This window comes from Silurus aristotelis (genome assembly GCF_946808225.1).
Source record: "Silurus aristotelis genome assembly, chromosome: 17".
In the NCBI taxonomy this organism is placed as follows: domain Eukaryota; kingdom Metazoa; phylum Chordata; class Actinopteri; order Siluriformes; family Siluridae; genus Silurus; species Silurus aristotelis.
The window spans coordinates 22678211-22705778 of NC_139590.1; the positions used below are offsets into that span (position 1 = coordinate 22678211).

At 36.5% G+C, this 27568-nt stretch overlaps 3 protein-coding genes and 1 long non-coding RNA gene across 8 annotated transcripts in view; 2 read left to right on the plus strand and 2 right to left on the minus strand.

Moving 5' to 3' along the window:
* Positions 1-1517: 1517 nt before the first annotated feature.
* ube2d2l (ubiquitin-conjugating enzyme E2D 2, like) lies at positions 1518-8876 on the minus strand. The gene is made up of 7 exons (XM_083566458.1): positions 8416-8876; positions 4856-4919; positions 4581-4612; positions 4374-4451; positions 3800-3905; positions 3592-3685; positions 1518-2396 (listed from the first exon to the last, which is right to left on the minus strand). Exons 1-7 carry the CDS (start codon positions 8437-8439, stop codon positions 2351-2353), a joined length of 444 nt encoding a protein of 147 aa, XP_083422584.1. The 5' UTR covers positions 8440-8876; the 3' UTR covers positions 1518-2350.
* On the minus strand, positions 5113-7657 carry LOC310740060. Its single transcript, XR_014537554.1, has 2 exons — positions 7093-7657; positions 5113-7062 (listed from the first exon to the last, which is right to left on the minus strand). It is a non-coding gene; the product is annotated as an uncharacterized lncRNA (long non-coding RNA).
* A 2160-nt stretch (positions 8877-11036) lies between the features above and the next one.
* LOC310740052 (uncharacterized protein) lies at positions 11037-17046 on the plus strand. 2 transcript variants are annotated; one of them, XM_083566459.1, is made up of 7 exons: positions 11037-11210; positions 11522-11581; positions 13679-13723; positions 13921-13977; positions 15097-15129; positions 15452-15529; positions 15681-17046. In XM_083566459.1, the coding sequence occupies exons 1-7, from the start codon at positions 11168-11170 to the stop codon at positions 15755-15757; spliced, it is 393 nt and encodes a 130-aa protein (XP_083422585.1). In that variant the 5' UTR covers positions 11037-11167; the 3' UTR covers positions 15758-17046. The 2 variants fall into 2 exon arrangements, with proteins under 2 accessions (XP_083422585.1, XP_083422586.1); XM_083566460.1 differs by having other exon boundaries at positions 11053-11210; positions 11525-11581.
* Positions 17047-19975: 2929 nt separating this feature from the next.
* The window catches only part of LOC310740044 (transcription factor COE3), a 91232-nt gene continuing 83639 nt past the window's right edge, over positions 19976-27568 (plus strand). For 3 of the 4 annotated variants that reach the window (XM_083566441.1, XM_083566440.1, XM_083566443.1), the window contains exon 1: positions 19976-20739. In XM_083566441.1, coding sequence (XP_083422567.1) covers positions 20606-20739 — 134 coding nt within the window. In that variant the 5' untranslated portion in view covers positions 19976-20605. The remainder of the gene's footprint in view (positions 20740-27568) is intronic. The other variant, XM_083566442.1, reaches the window with a different exon arrangement.

Below are 27568 nucleotides of genomic sequence, written 5' to 3' on the forward strand. Positions count from 1 at the left end.
GAAGTGTTTTATTTCTTACACTGTAGAATCAATCGTTCGAACAAAATCTGTACGAAGATATAAATATGTTCTGGTCATAAAAACATTTTCTGACCAGCCTTTTTTCATTCCTCCTACCATGCAGCTTGTCGTGTTACTGAGAAACGATAGCACATACTGGAAATTTTCCAATGGCACAAAATAATCAGTGGATGTCGTGGTGTGAGGTAAGCGAAAGTGAGAAGAAAACGAAAGTCTGGTACATCTCTTGCAGGCGTTTCACATCAAGATTATTACTATAAAGTAAGAAAAACGTATGAAATGTCATTCTTTACACAGCACTAAGTAAAATGCTGTGGTACAGGAAGACATTTAAGGAATCCAGGACTCTGAGAGGCCAAGGTGACAACACACCACTACAAATATTATATATTCTTACATATTTTTAAGTATTATATATAATTGAATATAATAAGTATATAATTATAAAATTTTCTTCTATATATCTCCTCTGCTTTGATTTAATGTTTACATTTTGTCTGTGTGTATGAAATGTGCCATGAAAATCAACTTCTCATTGAGATAATGACACAAAGTATGAAAAGCTACTCAAACCTGATTGGCTCTTAAATTCTGTGACATAATAATGTTCCTGCTTATATGCATGAGGCCAATTCGTTGAAACGTAAACAGTTTAGATATGAAAGAAAAAAACATGGCCACCACTGAATGAAACCACTGTTTTCAGTTATAGAGGTCGTCCCGTGTCGGTGTTTAAAGCCTTCAAAACAGATGTTTATATTCATTATGGGTTTTTGGGAAAACTGCGATAAATCAGGAACTTGTTTTAAAGATATTCCAATAATCGGTAAACGTAACTACAATCGGATAAAAAAATATCACGTATTGATTAACTAATAAACTGCTATTGAAGAATCATTAATGTCGATGGAAATAATTACGGAAATAATCCCTGCTGTGGTAAATACCGTTTATTAAGGGGAAAAGTCTAAAAAAAAAAATCTATTTATTACTAACTTCTGCCTCAACTGAAACCATATGGGCAAAACATTTTGGATACCTGATTAAAAAATCTTTTTTTTTTTAACATTCCACATATAACTTCTATTTGCTGTTACTTAATCCTCCACTCTTCTAAGACTAGATTTTGGAATGTGCTTGGGGAGATTGGTGCTCATTCATTAGTAAAGTCAGGTTACTGATGTAGACGAGGTACTCAGGTCTGAGGGATTCTACAGCAGGAGATCTTCCACACCAACCCATGTAAAAGCATATCTTCATGGACTTTGTGCACAAAGGCATTGTCATGCTGGATCAGGTTTGGGTCTTTAGTTCAAGTAAATTAATGGAAAATATAATACAAATGGGTGCCTCCAAATTTGTGGCAATAGTTTAGGGATGAACCACATCTGGCTGGAAAAGTGAAGTAGCTCAATACTTTATCCATGAAGAATATGTGCATTAGAACGGAAAAAAAAAAAAAAAAAAGTTAAGACATGCAGCAAACAAACGGCTGATACATTTGACCAACTTTATTGAGAAACCAAAAATGGACAGCTAGTAGAGCTATTAGTTAACCGGTCGTCCAATGAGAGCATTGAATCAGTGCAATTAGCAAACAGTGTAGTTGGAAGACAGATAAACTAATAGCTTTGTCTTAAAACAACTAAACCCAAAAAAATACAGGAGTAACAAAAATCAAGTCCTCAGACTCCTCGTACAGGGTGGACCCGCGTGTTCAACACTGGCGGCGTTTTTAGCGGACAGCCGATTCGCAGTTAAACATGCAGGAAGTAGATTTCATAGTCAGAACTGTTCGTTTATTCGTATCCGGACTAAATATATTCGCATTATTTCACAGACTGTATTCGCTATTGAAAAAGCTGCGAAATATAAAAAAGAAAAAAAGAAAAAAAAAGGCCAATGCAACAGACCGCTCATGAAGAACCACTGTTTTTATGGATGTATGTCTTTATTTCTTCTTAATAGCACCTCCAATGTGTGGCATGAGTTAATAAAGCGTTCTTTATTTGCTTTCTTTAAATCCGTGGCTGGAGTCCTTGACACATGCTTCAGAGTTCAGCCTGGATTCATTTTTTCTTTTTTTTTTTTTTTTTTTAAATGGGGAATAAAAAGTGACGTGTTTGCAGCACATGGGAGTTTGAAAAGGGGCACGAAACAACTGGATGAAAAAATAATTGGGACTCAAAGACAGAGGGAAGTGCCAATTCGCTGAAAGGGGAGAAAGGGAGTTAAAAAAAAAAAAAAAAAAAGAAACTGAAGGAGAGCCAGTTGTAGGACGTTCTTCCAGCTATAATGCAGATTTGTTGGGGTGACGTTTGCTCCGGTATCACATGGCGTACTTTTGGGTCCATTCCCGAGCTATTCTGTTGTACCTGCAAGAGGAGAAAAGACGAGAGACAAAGAGAGAGGGAGGGAGGAAGGGAGGGAGGGATGAGCAAGGATGCACAGGGTGGGTAATATAATGTTTTTTAATGGTCACATGCTGGCTTAGCACAGATCCTGCCAAACTGCACTGCAGCCAACACACACCGCAAAATCATCAAGGTCACACCGTGAAAAGGCGGCGCGCTATTTAATGCCGCAGTCGCCAAATTCGTGCACGGACGTTTCATTTACACTTGTCTTCACGAGCACGTCTCCAGAGCAACAGAGATCCCAAGCTGTCCAGTTTAAAGTGCAGAATAATAAATGATTAGACTAAGAACTAGAAAGAATCTTTACAGACGTGTCTTAATGTCTAAGGGCTCATGTTATCTCTGAATTCATGCAATATTGGACACCCAGGTGACCATAAGGGCAAATAAAAGAACTGAACCTCAATTCATCTAAAGAAGAAGAAGAAGAAAAAAAAGCCTCTGGATGAAAGAATATATTATTTGATGCAAATTTACTGCATCGTTGGAAACAAATTCTGTTCAAACAAGCCTTTTGAAACTCTGACATGATCATTCGACATTTATAACAAAAAAACCCAGAATTCTACAAGAACGAAAACAAGCCCCAAAAAAAATTTATTAAAAAAAGGCAGTAATTTACAATCTACCAGTGTGATCCCATAATAAATACTTTATACACTGGAGGGGATTTTATACCATTCATACAATAATATTGTTTCGTTTCCTATACCAGCGTGTCCTGTTGTATTTTGTTCCTCCAACACCACAGCAATTCGCCAACAATTCTATTTGTTTATCAATTAATGGCACACGTCTGCAGTGAAACACGGCACACGTCTGCACTTAATCATCACTTCATTCTGAGTTTAAACGTTCTGAGAAAACGCAAAAAAAGCTGACAGTGGAGACTCCTTCCATCAATGCTAAATAAACATGAAGGGTCGCAAACGTGCGGGTTTTTTTACAGCGTTCATTATTAGGCTCATTACATACAGCCTGCAGCACCTTATATACAATGTCACGTGTCAGAACTGGTCGCTGCGATAAGAAACTGTTGGAACAAAACCTTCTGACCAATCAGATTTGCCGATTCAACCTCACTGAAGGGTGAAGACAAACTACCTTGCTTGCGGGTTGCTTGTGTTAATAGTGAAATTTACACAATACGTACTTTTCATTGTCTGTTTTATATATGCGTGCTATCTCTGGCACTAGCGGGTCGTCTGGGTTCGGGTCACATAACAGAGAGCAGATGGACAAGAGAACTGAAACAAGCAGGGGGAAAAGGGGGGGGGGGGGGGAGAAGAAAAGTGTTAGTCCTCCTGACACGTGTACAAAAATATAACAAAAACGGTTATGTAAGACTTTGCTGTCCTCACCTTTAGAAATAGTTAATGCTGGTGACCACTGCGATCTTAGAATATCCAAACAGATGCTGCCGTTACTGTTAATGTTGGGGTGATAAATTCTTGTGGTGAACGCAACCTGTGGGGACGACACGGAGGTGAGATCACATGGCCTTATACAGTACAGAAAGAGACCAAGAAAACAAAATGACACAAACACCTGCGGATCCATTTTTGGTGTTTTTTTGACATAGAAAAGAAATGACTTGTTCTGGAAAACTTTGACTTTGAGGCCGGGGTGGGGTGTTAAACAAATGTCTCCAGCAGTGGAAGATCGAGTTTTTGCTTATTATTATTATATAAGCAAGTCCAAATGATTGACACTCCGGCTACCCTCATTTCAAGCTCCTGAATGTCTTTCCAGGTAACATTTTATGACCGAAAAAACCCCCCCTGCTTTTTCCGAAACAGTTTCTTGGTGTACGCCTGGAGTCGCTGCGGACTGAAATACACTGCTGTTTTTCTGAATGTAAATAACAACACACAAAAAACAAACCAACATGGAGGTTAACCCCAACAAACCAATATTTGTGTCGTGTTGTAGTACCTTAGGTGGTTTAAATGGGTAATCTGTAGGGAAATGAATGGTCAAGAAGAACACGCCACCCTGGTATGGACTGTCATTCTGCCAAACACACACGCACACGCACACGCACACACACACACACACACACACATGTACTCATGTACTCCCGTATGTAAAAATAGAAAGACCTTAAATTAAAGGGGAGGGAGGGGTAAATTGCATACTTACAGGTCCCATAATTGTGGCTTGCCAGTGAAACACTATAAACACACACATACAGAAGAGTGTCACTAAGGTACATATAACAACGTAATATTTGTCACACTTCTAGATATTTGACAAATACATCACATCTGCGGTATTTCACACATCAGCGCATCCGAATCAGGTCATTTCAGAACCTGACTGGTGTCCGTACGTGTGGTTTATAAAAACGCGAGCTTAAAGGTAATCAAAGGTAAAAAAGACTTCAGTAGAGTTAAAGTGAAGGGAGTGGAACTCACAGTCATCACCCACCGGCCCTGCAGAACACTGTGCTGGAGGATCCCGACCCAGATCGGTCAGCTCCTATACACACACACACACACACACACACACACACACACAAATTATTGCATAAGTAAAATATAGACAAACTCATTTGCATACATCTACCTTATAGGTTGGTTGCTGCAATGTCACTATGATGACTGTTATTTGCACTAAATGTTTGCACATGTGCACGTTATGTAATGTCCTTGTTTTTGTGTGTGTGTGTGTGTGTGTGTGTGTGTGTGTGTGTTATCTTGTGTAATTTGTTTTGTGGTCTCTTGTCCTGGGGGGAATGCTGTGTCGTTTCATTGTGTGCTGTACTGCATGTGGCAGAAATGACTATAAAAGCCTACTTGCCTGGACAAACAGACAGATAAGAGTGATAAGATGTAGCACTAATAGCTATAATGTGATATTTTATGATATACGTAGTATTAAACAAATGGTTGTGCAGGGAGGGAAAAAAAAAAAAAAAACCTTCTGACCAATCAAAATGCATTTCTAGGGTACTTTCTTAAACGTCAAAGCAGCGGTGTTTTGTACGAATGAAGCTAAAACGTTGAACGGAGATTTCCGACTACGTGACACCCCGAGCGCGAGGGTGCCAGGAGTTCATTACGTCTGAATCGCAATTACGAGCAGAGCGCTACCGAGCAAAACCTGCGATGCATTCGCCGCTTCCCGGAAGCTACCGCAAACGTTTCTGAGAAAGGCGACGAGACCCCGCTCTGTGCGCTGTTCTAGAAAAGGACGGTGCAGAAAGAGGATGCAACTGTGTGGTTGAAAGGGTTTGAACACAAAACAAAACATTGATTTCCTTTGAAAAAGAAAACGGCGAAGATAAGATCGTACTGAGGTGTTAAGGAGAGAAGCAACAGATTGGTGGGTGGGGAAACTAATCATTTGTGACTGATATCATAAACGTATATGGTGTGTGTAATTACTTTTAGGATCAACACTTGACATATCCAACACGTGCCAATAAATCCTATTCCCAGTACACAACACAGATTAGGGGGCGTGGCCATATATAAACAGGTTACATCATTACAGTAGAAAAACTGGAAGGTGGCTGATTTGGAATATAGGACAGAGTTAAGAGAAAAGGCTATTTTTAAGCATGCGTATTTCATGTGAGGTACGGACAGGAGGGAAAAACGGCCCGGTCGCCACAGCGGAAAGTAAAGCTGGTCTGCGTTTTTTTTTTTTTTTTTTTTTTTCTTTTCATGCCATTGGTGCACCTGTACTCCTCACCCAGACTGGTATTATTATAGAAATACATCCATTATTTATATAAAGAAAAAGAACATTTTTGCAAATCTAGCAAGCTGATTTATGATATTTAACCAATGCGTGATATTATAATATAAAATGATTTGAATAAATGACACCAGTTCATGACCTTTTGGCCACAGAACCCTAAAAAGCCATTGTGAATTTTCTTGGTATTCTGGTTTCTCCTCAACATTTACACTCAATCCATAGTCCATCAAATATTCAGCAAAACGTTCACAGTTAGATGTAATTGGATGAAGGTGGAATTGGGCCTGTTTTTCATACTGAACTCTTACGCTCACAAAAACGGTGCAACAAACGAACTTCTTTGGGGCACGATTTTTTTTAAATCTGACTTTTTAGAGACCCTGTAGATGCCTGCTTGCACAAACTTCTATACGTTATAACCAAAACGATGCTTTAACCACGGCTTGTTCATTAGAACGCCGACCGGGCAGTTTCACGGTATTGACAGAAGGTAGTGGAAAAACTGGAACATGGTGAGAGAATGTATGCATCATCACACAATATAAACATTGATACAAGTAAGAGAAAACCTATTTATAGAAAAGCTCACCCAAACTAAAGTATCCAATTTTTTTTCTGTAAGACTGAAGAAAAATTACAAGTTAGAGGTTGCATATTAAACTGTCGTGATGAATGTAGCGGCGACAGGAGACTCACGCAAATTCACATCCGTCATATGAAACATGATGCATTCGTTAAGTGGGTGTATATATATTTTGCTCTATCTATCGATCTAATCAATTAAATTGGCACAAACTAAATTATTTTAAAAAAACTTTTTTTTTTTTTATTAAAGTTTACATTCCTTAGACCCTATATGGGTAATACAGATGCGTATGTAAGTGTGTGTCTTACATTTAATTAATTTTCTAAAGATCTGTTCTACTTATTTTGAACATACTTCAACAAACGTCTTCATTCCTTCCATCCTTAATTTAACCACTCCCTCGATATGTGGAATTGACAGACTTGTTACGTTTTAGAGAAATTCCTAAAGTGGGACATAAAACGCTAACGAATACATAGTGCCAGCGTTAGCCACTAGCCACTTCCTTTATGCATGCGTAAAAATAAATCATATTTCTGGTACAGAGTGAGTAACCACGGTGACACTGCGCTGACTCTAGTTTGGTTTTTATACCGCTGGAATTGTTGTGTATGTTTTCAAGTTCAATCATAATATACATAAAAAATAAATAAAATGCCAGAGAATAAGCAAACTTGTGGTCCGCCATTTAATACTTTCCTGAGGGAACTCAGATTTTACCAATGTTCCGCACGTAAAAAGGATTGAATTCAGTACAAATGTGCACCGAACCAAAATCCCTGTACCAACAAAAAATCAAATTCAAGCACTATTACACCCCTAATATATAAATATACACAATTTAATTTTAACAGCACTGATTTTTTTTAAATTAATTAATGAAGTGGGCTTTTTTTTTTAAATAAAAAATAGTAATAAATAAAATAAGCAATATATATATATATATATATATATATATATATATATATATATATCTTTAAAATAATTTTTAAATCGCTAAACATGCGCTTTACTGATGCGCCAAGTTTTATCTGGCAGATCCGGCAATTAAAACAGTCCGTGTGAAAACATAGCAACAACATAGCAAAAGTTCCGTGTGGTGTAATGATGATTTACGTCAATTAAAACAGCATAATTACTTTAAAACATCTACAAGTATATTTAGTCTTCATGCTCTATGTCGAGTTTGGTTTCACTAATAATAAAAATACATTTGCATAAAGGATCCATATTTGTCCACGCCCATGCTGATAAGTGTGTTATAACAGAGAAAAACGTGCGATTAAGTGGCACTTGCGAGTTAACTCATGACAATCATGCGATTAATCGCGATTAATATTTTAAACGATTGTCAGTCCTGAAATACACACATACAGAAACCTATACAATAAAATCCAGTTAATAATAACACAAATAATAATGAGTAATAATAAATAAGTCGCCGTTGTTTGTTTATTAATCTTTTACAGATATTTTATTGAAGTGACGCCGAATAAAATGTTGTACAGTTTGTGTGTTTTGTATTGTAATGAAGCCAAGTGTTTGTTAGCACAGCTAGCTGAAACACGGCAGGCTAGTCAGGGGAAACAGCTCTATTGTCACCATCCGGGGACTGATAGTTTACATCCGTTAAAATATAAATGTAATAAAAATATATATTTACATTAAAAAAGAACTCGTTACCTTGTGAATTCGTTTCAACGCCATTCTGTGTCTGTGGTTGGGGGAAAAAGAGAAGAGATTTAGCCGGTTAGCTAAATGCGGTGTCGGTGCTAGCTTAGCTTAGCTTCGTGCTTGCTAGCCCAGCAATGCGGAGGCTAAAGCTAAGCTAATAGATGAATGGTACAGCCAACGCCAATCCAGCCAAATTAGCTTGCAAATATCAATTCTTTTCGAACCCAGTGCTCGGATTTTTCACGAGTTGACTCTTGGTGTGTGTATTAAACCGTCCAAACAGGTGGAAAATATATTTAATATTAAAATCCCACTGGCATGTGGATATGTGTATCCTCTCTACGCTGTCTTTCCACAAAATGTCTTCTTCTCTTAGCGGAACCGGACCCCTAATTTTTGTTCCCACGCATTTTCCGACACATTCAAATCCTCTCATTGGATTGGCTGGAATCCCGCACGGTGCACAAATCGGACTAATCAGAATGCAGATTGTTGGTGTAACGCGCTGTCAGGAGGCGGAACTGTTTTTGAATATGGGTGGGAAAGGAAACAATGCCGAACCATACACACCCAAGCAACAGGGTCCCGAAGAGCGCCTACCTGCTGCCTGCTGATATGATTGGCAGGATCAGCCGCATTAGTTACACAGAGAATTGAAGAAATAATAAGGACAATCTCAACATTTTGAGCTAATAAATAACTCGTTTACTGATTTAAGATCTCATTTTAATTACCAATAAACCACACACATCATCTGTGTAGAATTTGAAATAGATTGTTCAACAAGATTGTTGAAGGTGAGAAGATGCCTGAGGAATGGAGAAGGAGTGTGCTGCTATTTTTAAGAATAAGGGAGATGTGCAGACCTGTAGTAACTACAGGGGAATTAAGTTGACCAGTCACACCATGAAGTTCTGGGAAAGAGTAGTGGAAGTCAGGCTGAGAGAAGAGGTGACCATCTGTGAGCGGCAGTATGGTTTAATGCTGAGGAAGAGCACCACAGACCCATTATTTGCTTTGAGAATGTTGATTAAGTATAGAGAAGATCAGAAGGATTTGCATTGTGTGTTTGTGTATTTAGAGAAAGCGTACGACAGGGCGGAGAGAGACAAAGAGGAGTTGTGGTATTGTATGAGGAAGTCAGGTGTGTCAGAGAAGTACGTGAGGGTGGTGCAGGACATGTATGAGGGCAGTGTGACAGCAGTGAAGTGTGCAGTAGGAACGACAGACTGATTCAAGGTGGAGGTTGGACTGCATCAAGGTTTGGCTCTGAGCCCTTTCTTGTTTGCAGTGCTGATGGACAGGGTGATGGACGAGGTCAGACAGGAGTCTCCATGAATTATAATGTTTGCAGATGTTATTTCGATTTGTGGTGAGAGTAGGGAGCAGGTTCAGAAGAGCCTCGAGAGGGGGAGGTACTTGCTGGAGAGAAGGGGAATGAAAGTCAGTAGGAGTAAGACTTGTGTGAATGAGAGAGAGGGCAGTGGAGGGGTGCAGTTGCAGAGAGAAGAGGTGATTTGTGATAAAAGAGTATCTGTGAGAGTGAAAGGGAAAGTTTATAGGACTGTGGTGAGACCTGAGATGTTGTATGGATTAGAGACAGTTGCATTGAGTAAAAGACAGGAGGTGGAGCTGGAGGAAGCAGAGCTGAAGATGTTGAGGTTTTCGTTGGAAGTGACCACGAAGGACAGGATTAGAAATGAGTTTATTAGAGGGACAGTGCATGTAGGACGTTTTGGAGACAAGGTGAGGGAGGTGTGATTGAGCTGGTTTGGACATGTTCAGAGGAGGGACATGGGGTATATTAGTAGGAGAATGGAGGATGGAGCCACCAGGAAGGAGGAAAAGAGGAAGACCAAGGAGGAGGTTGACATGCAGGTAGATGGTTTGAAAGACACAGTTGTAGAGGACAGGGGGTATGGAGACGGATGATCCGGAAGATCATCTGTGTAAAATAATGCACACATAGTACCCACACATTAATAATACACGAGTAATATATAACACACCGATTACACATGCGGGATTGTAATAATATTGTCAAGAACAAACCACTAATCGGTCTGGTTTTGTAGGAACACCAGCAATGACTTAGTTGCACTATCTGATCATTTCTGCATAACAGCACATCATGTCCCATAATGTTTTGCATATTGTGTAATGAATGGACATTTGGTGCCACCCAGATGCCAATAGGTTTCCTTTTGAGTCTGGTTCCTCTCAAGGTTTCTTATTCATAAACTCATAGGCAGAGGGGCGACTTGTTAATAGCGGGGCTTGAACCCCAGACCCAGGCATGGTACGGTGCACCTGGAGAAGATACGGTTAAATGCCCAGCCTCATATATTTCTCTTACTTCTCTACCACCAAGACACCTAAAAACAATTAGCCCTCTGTCCTGAAAACATTCCTGTTGCAAAAAAAGTTGACCCTTGATTGTGCTTCAATATGCAAATGATTATGTTCAAGATAAATCAAAATGCACATTAATATAAACCTGTGATATTATTTTTTTTGTCAAAAATGAAGCAACGTGCAAAAAAACAATGTGTTGCTGTCTGAGAATAAAATAACAGGGAAGTTTCGTTTTTCTATTTTTTTTACTCATAGAAGGCTTAGGTTTCAGTTTCCTATTTTACTGTCCAATAAGCTAGCATGGGCTGGATCCTAACTTATATTTAAGACTGTGACTCTGGATCAGGTATTTAACTTCAACGGACATTTGACTTCCGAGGCTAATAAAAGACAACAAGACTCAAATATGTGTCTGCATATTCATCTTCTAGTTGCTGCATTTATTGCTGGTAAGTCATTTTTATCTTTTATCAATGCTTTATTAATGTAGTCTTTATTACTTTTAGAGCTTTTCTGTAGAAAAAAAACACAAGTTATTCTTATATCTTATTCACAAGTTATTCAAGTTATTCATATTTAAAAAAAGTTATTCTGTAGAAAAAAAACACAAGTTATTCTTATTTAAACTAAAAACTTTACTATAGTAGATTTTATATACGTATATAAGTTTTTTTTTTTAAATAAGAATAACTTGTGTTAAATGTCAAATGACTGAGATTGTGTTAAAATAGTAGCTCTATGATCTTACTTTCCATTCCAGCAGGTCTGTGTGCAGGAACCAAAAGTGAAAGTTTCATCTTTGGCATAAATGGAATGAAAGGTAACAGATCGCTGAAGCACAGTCATTAGATGGATTTGACTAATAGCTTTTTTTTTTCTCAAGCTTGAGCTTTCTTGGAAATGTTGCCAAAACAAAAGTTAAGGTATTTGAATACTAAGTTTCATTATGGGTCACCTGGAAAATAGGAAACCTATAATGGGACAAACATCGACCATTAATGCAAGTACAGTGCAAGTTCATTAGTGGATAAATAATAATGATTTACTCCAGAAATATTTAAATACCAATTTTCTATAAAGGGTCTGTACCAGGAAATGACAATTGCCAGAGTGACCACCAGTATTATTGTGAAAAATTTCTTATGATTTAAAATGTTTTTATTATGCCTCCTAATGCTAGATTAGTTTATAATTTTTTTTATGTACATACAAATGTTTTAACTTTTTTACAAAGAGTATAATAAAAGAGCATTATTAATATCATAATGGCATTTTTCATATTCATTGTTATCGAAATCAAAACATTACTTACTTATGTACGTATATGTATATGGTTGGTGGGTAAATCTAACAATAATTAGGCTACGTTAATAACTAGCATTATTACAAAAAAATATATATAGTACTAAATCGTGAAATGTGCTAAGGGGAAATAAATATAAATATATTCATTAATAAATATAATTCTACAATTAATTAAAAGTATAATTATATTTATTAATTGCATAATTATATTAGTTAATAAATATTATTATACAATTAATAAATATTATTATGTAATTAATAAAGTCTAAATAATAAATATAATATAGCGCTCTCTATGCAGCGTTCACTATCAGCACGTGATGTCAGTGATTCGCCTCTAGAGGCCGCTCTCGTAATGACATAAATGACATCTCGTAAATCATATTTAAAATTACATTTTTAAAACATGTTATTGACATTGTTCAAAGTACCGTCCCAAATGTGGAAAACCTGAACCAAAAAACAGAAACAGAAAACCTGTTTTATCTAAATTGGTGTACAATAAAACTCTAGCCCAAGAGTAGCCCAAGTTACTCTAAAAGTCATTCAGTTATCATTTATCATTAATAATAATGATACATATTTATCATTACATCCAATTATCAAATTAATAAACACCAATGGCTGAGTAACACTGCTGACTATCAGTAACACTACTGACTATCTGTAACACTACTGACTGACAGTGACATGACTTACTATCTGCAACACTATTGACTATCAATAACACTGATGACTATCAGTAGCAACACTGACTATTAGTAACATTAGCAATAATCAGTAACACTGCTGACTATAGTGACACTACTGACTATCTGTAACACTACTGACTATAGTAAAACTACTGACTATTTGTAACACTACTGACTATCTGTAACACTACTGACTATCAGTGCCACAACTTACTATTTGTAACACTACTGACTATCTGTAACACTACTATCTGTAACACTACTGACTGTCACTAACACCACTGATTATCAGGAACATCGCTGACTATTAGAAAGATTAGTGACTATTAGTAACCCCATTGATTATTTGTAACATCACTGACAATATCAGTGGCAGTAATCTAACTGACTATAAAGCACAAATGATCTATAACACAGGCAGCAGCCTTCTTTCTTTTTTTAATTCTTACAGAAAAAGATTGTTCCTGAAAGATTTGTAATTCAAGATTGATGTTCCCAAAGCAATGTTGATAATAATGATTTGTGTACCAGAATTAAACAGAGTTAATCAAAGACCTGGTGATTTTTAAAGTGTTTCTGAGTTTCCGATATAAAATTAAAAGACATTTTTTTCATAAAAACATACATTTAATAATTATATGAATATGAAATATGAAACCACATCGAAACATTTTTTATGTTACAAGAATGTCTGCGGTCAAATCCAGGGTGTATTCCTACCCTGTACTCAGTGTTCCCAGCTGCACTGCGAACCTTACCAGGAAAAAATCTGTTACTAAAGATGTGTAAATAAATGAATGTAATTCTTAAGAAATAAATACAACAGCATATTTTATGATGTTTGCTAAAATATATCAGTTGTTTTATTTACTAAACTGAGAGACAGCATTTTATCTAATCTAAAAATCTATATTTTTCAGAATGTTTGCAGAAAGACCCTTTAACCATGAACTGCTTGGACGAAGGTATTATATCTAAGATAAACAACAGCGACAGCAACAATAAGATTACATTCACATTGAATTGAATAGATTCATAAATTTTAACATGCAACAGACGAAACATTAAGTTAAACAGCCAGCAAGTTAAAAAAACTTTTAGCATCAGAAATAATGTGCTTTTGAGAAACATAACTAAACTTTTTACCATGTGTCTGTTTTAGAATGTCTTGCAAGGAAATGCCTCAAACAGGCATATAATCTCCTGTTTGAAAACTCCAGTAAGTTGCAACCAATCAGCATCATTACATTTTAATTATTAAGCAACATTCATTTTCTCTTCTACCCTCTAATGCTAGTCACATTTCCCTTGTTGCTGACAGTTCTTAAATGTTTAATGATTTTAAAACATCTTTGCACAGTAATTTGTAATGATTATGAATTATATTCCTAGCTTGATTGTTAAACACTGTTTGTAGATTAACCTTTTAGATGTGGTTATACCATAAAAATACCACCCTCACCCACAAACAAGCTTAGCGAGAAACCAGTGTGTAGTGAACTGGCTAACTGTTGAATTAGTACTGTATTTAACAAGCTATTCCACACACTAGCATTCTAATAATCATGCTAATGTCGGCTTGTTGTACAAGCAGCTAAAAGAACCATGATGTGAAGGGAACATTCCAAGTTGGGAATTTTTTTTTTTGTATTCGTTTTGTATTGCACTTTTGCACTGTTGACAGTGTTTTAATGTGAACATCTACCAATACAATCAAAGTTATTCAGCTAGCATTAACTTCCAACGATCTTTATAGAGCAGAAATGGGTAGTTTGTGGTAAACTTAAGTAATATTTTGTATTTAAATTTAATTATAAACACTTAAGACATGAAAAGTATTAGCAGGCATACTACAATGTTGGCATTTTACATTCCTGCCTCAGACATTACCAGAGTATGGATTAGCCTGTTTACTGTAGTAGTATAGTTCTAGATTGACAGATAGCTTGTATTTCCCTGGCTGATTTGTTTCTAGACTAAATTAGTTTATGTTTTTTACTGCTATAATGATTTGTGTGCTAGTGTGTTTCTAATGCTAGTTCATATGCTGATTTGTTTCCTCATATACTGAGGAGATCTTTGTCATTTAACAGACTAGCATAGTTTTCACCAGTGTTAGACTATGAGTTATTCTTTTTACTTCTGAGATAAACAGAGTTTATAGTTTAATCTAGCATTAACAATGAATGATCTGTAATATCTTGCAGCTGAATTGAAGGCATGAACTTATTATTAATCACAAATTCTTTTTAAAAGACCCTCAAAATCTTTTAGTTAGCAAACGATTTGAATCTGCAGATACGCTTCATGTTAATTTATTTCACTTTTTCTTTTTCAGGTTACAGCCTTAACAAGAATAACGAAGTTTCTCGTAAGTTTAAGAATCATATATCATATATTATTAAAGGGATTATTGACAGAGACTTCATTTCCCAAGAGCCACTGCTTCCATGTCTTGGTTACATGCATCTAATCAATTACACCTGCTCTCACATGTTCTCACTTTTCACAGCACTCTTTGTCTCACATTTGTCCCTAATGATAGTTGTGATACTTGTTTTATTGTGGGTTTTTTTTTTTTTTTTTTTACATTTGTATCTTATAAAATGTCCTTATTTTCGAATTATTATGTGACAATATTTGAATCATGTATGGAGTCAGAATAATTGCTTTCTTTGTTATTTCTCTGTCAGGTGCTGCCCACTGTGCCATTGACAAGTGTTTTACCGGCATAATGGAAAGAATTGACAATGAAGCTGGGTTGTTTTCTGGTAAGAACATAACTTTTACAGAACATGATGGCATTGTTAAAGCGGTTTCTAGCACTCCTGCACAACTATAGGCAATTAATGGGAGTCATGTACATATTCTACTTAGTTATTGACGATTGCTGTGTGTTTGTGTGTTGTATTTATTCACTAGCATGGATGGAGCCCATTCTGGCTTGCCTACATTCAGTAAGGAGTTGTGTTAAAAACAGCCCCAAAGAAGAATTGTAACATGGAAGATCACAGTTCAGAATGATGATGGTGGTGGGGTTCATAAGAAACCTTTCGATTTTGAGTTACTTTTATTACATACATCACTTCTAAATTTTTCTTTTTCAGCATTCCAGTGCTGTCTTTACGATTTTCCACCTCATATATGGTTGCTGAGACACAGCTGAACTAAAACAGACCCATGAAATCCTTTAATCCGGCAATGTAAAACTGTAGTGCCAATAGAAACTAAACCTACACACCAGAAACGCCAACATTTACCTCAGATATGTTGTTTAAAAAATGAATACGAGTCCCCAAATAGCTAAAATGATACTCTTAGCATGTACCACCAATCTATATTCAGTAGGTTCTGTCACAATAAAAAGAAATCCTGCATCAACTTTTCGATCTATTAAGTTTAAAATATGACAAGAGGTGGTTGTTTATTTAAAAACTGTAACCAACATGTTATTTTACATGTTTTTTCCCCCCTGAAACCTGGATTTTTACCCTTGAGTCTTACCAAAACAAAGTAAATTGACTTTGACTTTAACATGAATACATATGTTTGGGTGGTTCCATGTTCTTGGATTCGATTACATTTCACTCAGGGAGAAGTATAAACCCCTTTGAAATTATTTTAAAAGAATAACCTTTACGTTCAATATTTTATTTTTATTTAGCAATAACAATGAGTCTGTGTGACGTACATGCGTCATAAAACCGCCAACTCCTCAACTGAAAAGCGTGATAATTAGCAATATTTTGACTGTGTCAGTCCTAATAGACACAATAATTTGATATATTGACACACAACATATAACGTTTAATTAATTTATTATGCTTTAATTGTGACTTGTATTTAATAGCAGTTGGTATAAAATTAGCTACTGACCGGTAGCTAACTTTTAACAGACATAGCAATGTTCTTATTTTCCCACAGATTAATGTTGAAATGGAATTGAAAATAATGTATTAGGAATTAATTAATTGATTAAATAATTACAGGAAGCAGAATTCTTTCATGCAATAACGTCATAGATTTTTCTAGATCGTGTTGTTCCCGATTTGAACACCAGGTGTCGCTTTTTAATCTTTACAATGAAACCGTTTCATCTTCAGCATTAACCAGAACTCTATTGTTTTTTTTTCTTCTTCTTCTTTCGTTTCTTCCACTTATTTTTTATTCTTAATAAAGATATGGTTCTTTTTTTTTCATAATATCATATAGAATTAAAATGTTGAATACATACCTATATTTTACATTCTGACAGGTGTCTTGATTTTATCTGGAAAAGCAAATAAAACCTTTTTTTATTGTTTAAAGCACTGTATAAATAAAACTGAGTTGAATTAAATACTTTTCTGGAGTTTGTGATTGTGTTTATTTTACGGAGTAGACATAAATACACAAGTGGTGGAAAACACTGACAAAAAAGCACCAGGAAAAGTACAAAAGATGAGATAAGATAAGATAAATAGATGTGACCGTTAAAGTGATAATAAAATGGTGGTAATGGTCGGTTATCCTTTATTAACTTAGGGTTTATGCATTAAAAATATGTAGACAATACACAGTAAAGTGTATAAATAAAAATATCTTATTATTAAACATGATCATCTAGCTCTCTTTTTTGTATATTTCTTATTCTTTTTTTATGTATTAAAAATTATTAATTATTTATTATATTTTATTATTATTATGAACCAGATCCTTTAGGACAGTAAAATATGCCAGACAGGGTTTCCCTGTACAGAACAAAACCTGTGAGCTGTTACATTTATTGTCCACCAGGGGGCAGCAAAGCGCTCTCATTCAGCTCGCAGTATAGAATTTAAATATAGGAGTTTAATTATCTTATTTTGTTTGATATTTTTTGTCTGTTTTATCCTGTTTTTATGTAAATTGTTCTAAAATTTACATTCTAAAAATTTTAAATTTTTGGCGTTTAACAAAATGTTTTACTTATATGTGACTTAAAAATGGTTTTAGGCCACGAGGTGTTTTGCTGCATTTTTATTTTATAATAAATAAACAAATGTATTTTTTAATACAAGTGTTTTCATTCAATTTTTAAGATTGTGAATTTAATTTCTTCTAGTATTATTTGGAAATGTCAAAATAAAATAATACACAACCAGAGTAGATTTTACAGTAGTTTCTGGGAAAAAAAGAAAAAGAAAAATATATATATGGTACAATTTGTGTTGATGGACAGAATGAGTGTAGACTGCGCATGCGCGTTGTTGTTGATTATAAGGCTAAAGAATGCCATGATGTCAGTATTCGAGGTGTGTTCACTTCTTGTGGGTGCTGTTGAGATTATTTAGGATCATGCGGTTTGGATTGGGTCCAAACTTCACCCAAGTTTCCCAAGTGAAACCTGCCCCAGGTCACGTGGGCGCACGGTGTTTTACACTCACATGACATTTCTGCACAATAGAGTTAAGTGTCTTCCAGCCCATTTTTACACTTTATACTTTATCTAGAGTTTAAAATTTAGACCGCAGCCGCTCAAGACCCAAATCTGGTGCCCAAAATCTGATCAAGCTTTAGGCGATGATGATACAGGAGTTTCATTTGTAGAACAGGGTGGAATGATGGAAAGAATGAGGGACAGAGAGACAGAGAGACAGAGTAGTCTTCTGGAATTAGGATTAGACAGATAAAAGTGTAAAATACGGAAAATCTTTTTTCCCCCATATTTGTTGCGTCGCTAGGGTTAATATAAATAAACAAATAAATACAAGAATAAATAAATCTTTTTTATTTTACGTATAAATTTAAAGAAGAGAGTAAAAATCAGTAAATACGACAATGCGTCAAATACATGGGACTATTATAGTGTTCCAAATAATCACTTAAATACTGTTGCGCTGACAGATTTATTATAAAACAACAACAACAACAACAATAACAACAATAATAATAATAATAATAATAATAACAACAACAATATGATAATATGATGTCAACATTTAAATGTGTATGTTATTTATAATAATAATAATAATAATAATAATAATAATAATAATAATAATAATAACAATGTCGGGTTCGTTCAGCTCTGAATTATATATAAAAATATAAAACGAATAACTGTGCGGTTTTATTTTTATTTCTTCTCGCAGTAAAGTATCGTATCGTTAAGATCTAATTGAAGTGAATGTTTTGAAAGCCCTTGGGATCGTTTTCAGTTCAGTCTCTCTGATATTTATTTCATATTTAATCCGCGTTGCTTTTCTGATGATCGCCTCCATCGCCTCCTTCACTCAGAGACACACACACACACACACACACACACACACACACACACACACACACACACACGCACATATTTATTATATATTATATATATATAAACATTCTTTAGAATTCTTTATAAATAGAGAGGTCCATTTAGTCCAACCCTCTTCATCTTCCTTTTTTTCTCTCTTCTTCTTCTTCTTCTTCTTCTTCTTCTTTGTATTATTTTGCAATTTATAAAAAGTAATTATATATTTTACCATAGCAAGTTTTTATATGTCTAAAGCAGGAGAGAGTTGTAGTGTGTGTGTGTGTGTGTGTGTGTGTGTGTGTGTGTGTGTGTGTGTTTAAATAAAATAAGTGCATTTGGACAGATTTTATATTTATTAGACATTAGTATATTTTACAGTACAGGCATTAAAGTTTATATATATATATATATATATATATATATATATATATATATATATATATATATATATATATATATATATATATATATAAACTCTGAAATATCTAAATATTAGGATTTAAGGCCAATATGTAAGAGAACTGTATCCTGCATTACTGAGCTGAATGTTTTTATTCTCTCTATTTCCTGTTTATTTATAATCTGTAAGAATAACAGACTGTAGTTACACTACTGAAGTGACTCGTAGCGCGTCCTGGTCAATGTCTTTCTGTCCCAGCACTTCCGGTCGGACCCCACTGTCTGCCCAGGATTCACGTGCGACGCCAGTCACGTGACTGTGTTCTCACACCTCCGACATGCAAATGAGCTCGCCTTTTAAGGCCAAAATCAACGCCCCACCCCGGTTAGGGGTCCCGCCCACCTCCGGTGAGAAGGTGCGCTTCTGTCCACGGGGACGCGCGAGCCGTGAAGAGACGGATGGAGAGGAGGAGAAGAGAAGAGCGTAGAGGAAAAGAGGAAAGGAGAGAGGGGGAGTGAGAGGAGGAGAGGGAGCGAGCTTCCTTACCCAATCCGCCTTTTCCCCGGGGAGAGCTCGTGAAGCCTTCCTTGCTCCATCCCTCCCTCTTGTTCCCTCGCTAATCACTCCGGTTTTTTTTTTTACTTCCCTCTCTCTTCTTTTTGTAGCACGCGCGTCCGCGTTTTCATCCTCGCGTGCGCGTTTTGTTCGCTCCGTCCTCTTTCGTTCTGAGCAACTTCCCGAGACCAGACGCGCGCTCTCTCTCTCTCCTTGATCCGGAGCTCTTTTTCTCCTTTGAGATGCTTTGGCGAGCTCTCTCCTCCCTCTTTTAACTAGACACACACACTCACACACACACACACACACACACACACACACATCACCACGCACACACCGGTTTCATCCTGAACTTGCGCGGTTTATTGCTGGAAATCTAAAGTAAGAAAGGAGCGACCCTGTGGGATCCCGGAGCGCTCGCGCGCCTTCATCAAGGACGCCTTTGGAGAGGATAAGGACCCTCGCGGACACTTTTTTTTTTTTGGTCGCTTATCTCTTTTTCGCCTCCTCCCATCCCTTCAGTTGTTTTTTTGTTATTTCTAGCTAATCCGAAGGATTGTCTCTCTTTTTTTTCTCCCCTTCTTTTTCTTTTTGAACTATTCGCTCGAATAGTCGCTTTCGAGGTCCGTTTTCATGTTTTCCATTCAGGACGGTCTCCCGCGGGGAGCGCTCACCATGAAGGAGGAACCGCTCGCTAGCGGCATGACCCCGGTGCGCTCTTGGATGCAGAGCGCCGGGATACTGGACGCCAACACGGCCGCGCAAAGGTGAGAGACATCGCTCGTGTGTGTGTGTGTGAGAGTGTGTGTGAACGCGTGTCCGTGCGCGTGTTGGGTGGGAAAGCATAGCTGGACATGCTTTTTTGGGTGCCCATGCATAATGCATCATGCAAACAAGTTTCTCCACGAGGATAAAATATTACTAAAACACTAAAAATAGGGGAAAAAATAACCAAAACCTAAAAACGAATTGTGCGAAAACAGCATGCACGCGTGTTTGCAAATGTAGGAGTATCCCAGATGTTCAGTGCACGAGCAGGATTCAGACAGTATTTTTTAAAAGGCGCGCGCTCCGGAGCGAACGCGCGTGAGAGTTCAGTTTTGTGTCGCATGAAGTGGCAAAATAAACAATAAAAAGTGAGAAATCTGAAAGGAAAAGATCGCAAATAATCATGTACTGGATGCAAAGAAGCGAAAAAAAAAGTCTGTATAATAAAACTGCGAATAAAATCTTCAAAACGTTTAAATGTAAAATGTAGTTTGTATGAATCACATTTTAATAATATTCAGGTTTTTATTTTTGCGGCGTTGTTTTTGTGCATGGCAAAGCGATTTACGCAAAGTTATAGTTCTTTTCTGTTTTCTTTTCTACAAGCTGGCGCGTGCGTTTTCCTGTTCACAGGTTGTCCTTGAAATATGCATGCACTTCATCACCGTGTCTGGAAATTGTTTCAAATATTGTGCAGAAAAATAAATAAATGAATAATAATAATATTATTAATAATACAGGAGCGCGTGCAAGCTTTTTAAACATTAAAGCGTGAAAAATCCGACCCAATAGCAAACCGATATTTCGGGTTCATCTGCGTCTCGCGCGCGTCAGAGTTATTAGTTTTATAGTTTTGTCGCAAATTGCACATCTAAATACAGATCCAGTGCGAATGATGTGCAGTTATAACGACGTGATTATTGTTGAATGAAATCGTATCTGATTGCAAACGGAGAGTCTGAGCGCATCAGGTGGAACGAAAACACACTTAAACTTGCCACTTTTTGTAGACACTTTATATATACACACGTTTTATATATATTTTACGCAATATTTGCACATAAAAAAAAAGTAGATTTGGAGAAGAATCGAACGAAAAATCGGATTTATTTTTTCCGCTTTTAGAGGTCATGCGGCTTTATTATCACGTGCCCTTTTTTATATATATAAGTCATAATAAGCACGCTTATGACTTGTGATAAATATCTGCATAAGGATACACGGGGTACTAGATTTAGACATGTATTTATTTACGATTTAGAGTCAATAAAATAGTGTTTAAATAGTCAAATGATCACATGTCTCAAATATTGTAAAACAGCAACAACAAAAGCGAACACAAAACTACTGGAAAGCAAATGAGCTTCTGAGACATCTGCTTTGTTCAATACCTTTTGCTTTCTTGGACATATAAATTAGGAGCTAATATCTATCTATCTATCTATCTATCTATCTATCTATCTATCTATCTATCTATCTATCTATCTATCTATCTATCTATCTATCTATCTATCTATCTATCTATCTATCTATCTATCTATCTATCTATCTATCTATCTATCTGTCTATCTGTCTGTCTGTCTGTCTGTACCTTAATTCAAAATAAGATGAAAACAGATGCATTATAATAAATAAATATTTACAAGCAAAGGTTTGACTTCGGGTTTATTTAGATTCCAGAATAAAAAAAAAACAGCATCCGTAAGGTACCTTGCTGGTGCCTTAAAGCCTATTAGGTTATCATTAGATCATGAACAAGCCTCTTTAATAATAATAATAATAATAATAATAATAATAATAATAACTTAATAAGATAATTATAAATAAATGAATAAAGCAGATGATGACAAGTGATCATTTGTTTTTAATTAGAAATAGATGAACAAATGACTGAGCGTCTTGGTGCTGTCGAGACTGACGTGTGTGAGGTACAGGTGTGGTTTTACACTCCGAGGTGCTGATGAGCTGTTCGGAGAGGAAGTGCAGATTAGAGAGCGAGTCTTTGATTCACGAGAAATAACTGACACGTGGGAGGAAAAAAAATTCAGGTGTTTGGATTTATTTATGTCTTCTAAGCAGGGAGTGATATATATAATATATATATACACACACACACACACACACACACACACACACACACACACACACACACACACACACACACACACACATACACACACAATGTTTTGTGTGTGTGTGTGTGTGTGTGTGTGTCTCACTGTGTTCAACGTGTGAGGGCGGTTTCCTCAGGAATCTGATGCAAACTGGATTAGTGTTGATGGAAGGAAAGGTGGAGACAGACATAGCAATTTCAATAGACAGTCTCAGTGGGGGGGGGGGGGGTGTTTCCCCCAAGTATCTCTCGCTTTCTTTCTCTCTACCTCTCTCGCTCTCTATTTCTAGGCTGTGGGGTGAAATAGGCGCACAGCTGGGGAACAGATTTCACTCTTTCACTTGACCCCTCTGTGGTCCCCTACCCCACACTGTAAAACCTGGCAAAGTGAATTATGTCGCCTCTGTTCCGTCTACAAGGGGAAGGAGGTGGAGGTAGTGGAGGAGAGGAAGGGTTTTTGGACCTAATGAAGTCCAGACCCTGGGGTTTAGAGCAGGAACGAGGCAGAGAGACATAAAGAATGAACAAGAAAAGCAAGACAAATCCAAGCGAGCATCCGGTGTCTTTTGACCCCCGTCTGAAAAATGTACGTGGACATGCAGCGTAGGCGAAGTCTACTGTGTGTAAGACTATGACAGGAGGCTAGGACGTCGAGAAGACCTGGATTTGTGAACGGTAATCAGTTGTAAATCGCTTCGTGTAGTACGATGCAAAAGTCTAACAATTGTAAAATAATTTCCCCAGTTTTATTCAAACTTATTTCATTTTCTTGGGCCATATTACATTCGACATCCTGCATGATACAACATATGATACTCTAAAATAACTTCACTCTAAACATCTCAAACGTCTCCTCACGTTGTATTTTGTGGCTGGACGTACAGTATACAATAGGCGAAATGTCCATTAGTATCCAATACACTGTTCAGAGAGTGGACCTCAGTTTATTACATGCTTCATTAGGCTGTCTAAATCAAAAGCATGTGTACAACAATGACAAGAACAACAACAACAAAAACACACATTATACTCGACTTTGTTGCGTCGCTTCTGAACTAAAGCAACTGCTGTTCTTTTGGCTACTCATGTGGCTAGACAAAAATAAATAATCCCATGTCTGTGAAAGTCAGCAGTGTAGCCCTCTGAATTTATTTCATGGACATTACTCATTATACATCATCTTCAAATAATGCTTTATGGAGTGTTTCCTTTCCTGAACCTTCCACTGCTAAAGCACATTACGTCTGGTGCTTGGACCCCTAAATATATTGACTTTTTTAATTTAACTTTTTTTTTTTTTACAGAGGCATGGATGTAGCTCGTTTTGAGGTGTAAGGTTGAACAGTGCTTATTAGCTGTTATGTTTACATTACAGTATGAATATTCAAGTTCAAGCTAGCTGATGTTAGCAGGACACACACCAGTGAGGCGCCACTCTGTAAAGCGAATAATTGTTTGTAGGTGTAGATATTTCCAACTAAAACTCAAATCTCAAATATTTTTTTCTAAAACAATTTTGCTAGCAAGACTTTTTCTGTGTAAGGATGTGTGTGAAAGTTTTAGGAGAAAATAGTGTTAGCTTGCATGTGTGTTATAATGTTAATAGAAAAATTAGCTAGCAGCTTTTTGTTGAATACTTTGAAATATATTAACTCACTAAATGAAGCAACAGACATGGTAAAAACAAGTTCCTGAGGTGAGCAGATAAAAAAAAATCCTGAAAAATCCAGTGTTTATATTTTTAATTACTGGAGCATTTTTTTTTTTACCACAGTAACAGCAGTAACACACTTCCACAGTAACAGCAGTCCACATTTTTGTATTAAAATGACGACAACATGGCATCACCTGTTAGAATTGTTGCACCTTATTATGTTTTCTTTACTTTTATAACATGTGAAACATGTACGTGATTACATTAGGTGTGCATCGGTATAGCCGTGTAACAAGCTAGCATCTCTTTAATGACAGCACCATGCTAACCGTAGCTGCAGCGAGCTGAAATTGGCGATTAAAAACACAAATTCTTGGTGCCCCATGTGGCTCAGTCAGAAAACCTGGAGGTGAGGTAAATATTTCAGTAGAAGTAACAGAACTATCCGTCTTGAACATAATGTAAAACATTCGCAACAGGAGGAAATGTTAAAACCATACACGTTTTTTTTTTTAACATCCTGTGCCTCAGAAACGAAGGTGAGTGCAGGAGCGCAATACTGAGGAACAAGTGTTTCCCTCCAGCTGCCTCCATAATGACTCCATTAGAAACTTACAGGTGACGGACTAATGGCTTCAGATGTAGTCCACTAATGATTTTTGGAAGTGTGTGATTGTGTGTGTGTGTGTGTTTGTGTGTGTGTTTAAGATAATGAAGAAGGTTGAGGGCAGATTTGGCCTGGGTGTGTGTGTGTGTGTGTGTGTGTGTGTGTGCGGCAGGTGCAGCTACATCAAACCAAAATGAAACAGCACACACACACACACACACACACACACACACACACACACACACACACACACACACACACACACACTGCCGCAGAAGGTGACTATAAACCCACTTGCTAGCACTTTTGACATTTTACTTATCATAATGCTAACTGTCCATCAACAAAATATAACATATTTAACTAGCAGTGTGGAAAAGTTCCAGAATATAATTGCTAAAATATTGTTATTTAGCATGGCTAGTCGTTAGTCAATTAGCTTAATGTCTGCTATTTTACTAGTGAAGGAGCGTCTGTTTTTCAATTATACAACATAACAAGTGGCCTAAATGTTAGCTGAATTACAAACCCGGCTCAGAATACAGAATATATCAGTCAGTATAATGTTAGCTTGCTAGTTAGCAATTTTTTAATGGTATGGTTTAATGATTAGCATGATGTTTGCTGGCTTTAAAATGGCCTGGCTTTGGATTTCAATAACATAATGCAATAATTAGCCTGTTGGGTAGTGTGGTAACGAAAACACACGCTTATACACACACTCCGTGGTACTACAGACACTTTTAGTCACACACAAATGCACACTACAGCATCATTCACACACATACAAGGTTTCATAGACACATACAAATAGACACACACACACACACACACACACACACACATGGATTTTATTGAGCGCTCAGTCAGAGGTCCGGCTCTGACAGCGAGTGTGTGGAGAAATTAACACGATACACACAGCGTGAAAACTTGTCACGCACAAGCGTGATATTGTTAAACCCTCACGGGTAAAAATGGAAGTCCTCACGCAGTCACGTTTTCAATTAGCCTGTGCTTAACGTGCGAAACACTTTTGTGTAATTTAGCAGAGCAGCTCCGGGCCGGAACGAAGCTCGCGATCGTCTCTCACCGCAATTACCAGCAAATTAGCCGTTAGCTGGGAGCACTCACACCGCTAACACACTGCTGCGGATGTGGAACTGCCGTCTAATGTTCCCGACATGCCGTCAGCTGGTTAATGTTTGTGTGTGTGTGTGTGTATGACAAATTTTTGTCATATATTTTCTACTGTGTTCTACAATTGAGCTAATGATGAGCTGCCAATTGGATTTGCTTTGCGAGTGTGTGTGTGTGTGTGTGTGTGTGTTTGTGTGTGTGTGTGTTATTTCGTGTGTGTGTGTGTGTGTGTGTTTGTGTAATTGTGTGTTATTTTTACGTGTGTGTGTGTGTGTGTGTGTGTGTGTGTGTGTGTGTGTGTACAAAATTAAACATTCTGAACGTTTATATTTTAAACATGTTTTGGAAACACACTGAACACACTTTTTTTTAAATAAAAAAAATAAAAAATGACAATAAAAATGACAATAAAAAATCTTTATTTATCTTCATATTTTTAAATGTATTAATCAAATTATTAAATTAGTATATTTTACTTAAAAATTTTATTTAAAATTAAGCATTGATAGATAAAAAAAATGTGCATGAATGTATTAACATTTAATAATTAATTGAATAAAATTTTATTTATTTAAAATGCAGAAATGCTATTATTATTATTATTATTATTATTATTATTATTATTATTATTATTATTATTATTATTTAAATAATTTATGAGTTTCACAGCACCAAATTTTTTTGCATTTTGAGCTTTTGCAGAATTTAAATGTAATTTTATTAGTTATTTTTTTATTAATGAAAATTTTTGCACTGCTAATTTTTCTCAACTGTACACAGAAGATTTTACACCAAAATCACCTACATAACAATAAAAACACTGCTATATAGAATATACAATAAAAACACTGCTATATAGAATATAAATATAATTGAAAATAAATCTGTAATTGTAAATTGCATCGTTTTTTATTTCACTTGATTTGAATGTTTTTAATCTAACTCCGCCCCTCGGTCCCACCTTAACCAATCAGAACTTTCTGTAGTATCACACTGTACCAAAACAACATAGAGCCGTGTCTGGTTACAAATAAATTGAGAATCACAGAAGCCTGAGAGAGAAAAAGAGAGAGAGAGAGAGAGAGAAAGAGAGAGAGAGAGAGAGAGAGAGAGAGAGGGAGAGAGAGAGAGAGAGAGAGAGAGAGAGATCAGACCCACGTTGTGCTTCAGGGAATGGTAAAGAAAAGAGAAAAGAGGAGAGAACAGGAGCGAGTGAATAAAAACCGTGGAGAAACAGAGCAAGACCCGGGGCAGATTTATGATTATTGTTCAGATCAGTGCGATGGCTCTGTGCCAAAACGGACCATTTCTGTTCTT

Excerpts from the sequence above, each read along its gene's own strand:
- ube2d2l (XM_083566458.1), bottom strand. The coding sequence starts at position 8,439 with ATGGCGTTGAAACGAATTCACAAG. Across the intron at positions 4,613-4,855 it reads AGGGCCGGTGGGTGATGACT|TGTTTCACTGGCAAGCCACA; the intron begins GTGAGTTCCACT and ends GTGTGTTTATAG. Across the intron at positions 2,397-3,591 it reads TATAAAACAGACAATGAAAA|GTACAACAGAATAGCTCGGG; the intron begins GTACGTATTGTG and ends CTCCTCTTGCAG.
- LOC310740052 (XM_083566459.1), top strand. The coding sequence starts at position 11,168 with ATGTGTCTGCATATTCATCTTCTAGTTGCTGCATTTATTGCTG. Across the intron at positions 15,130-15,451 it reads CAAGAATAACGAAGTTTCTC|GTGCTGCCCACTGTGCCATT; the intron begins GTAAGTTTAAGA and ends TTTCTCTGTCAG. Across the intron at positions 15,530-15,680 it reads TGAAGCTGGGTTGTTTTCTG|CATGGATGGAGCCCATTCTG; the intron begins GTAAGAACATAA and ends TTTATTCACTAG.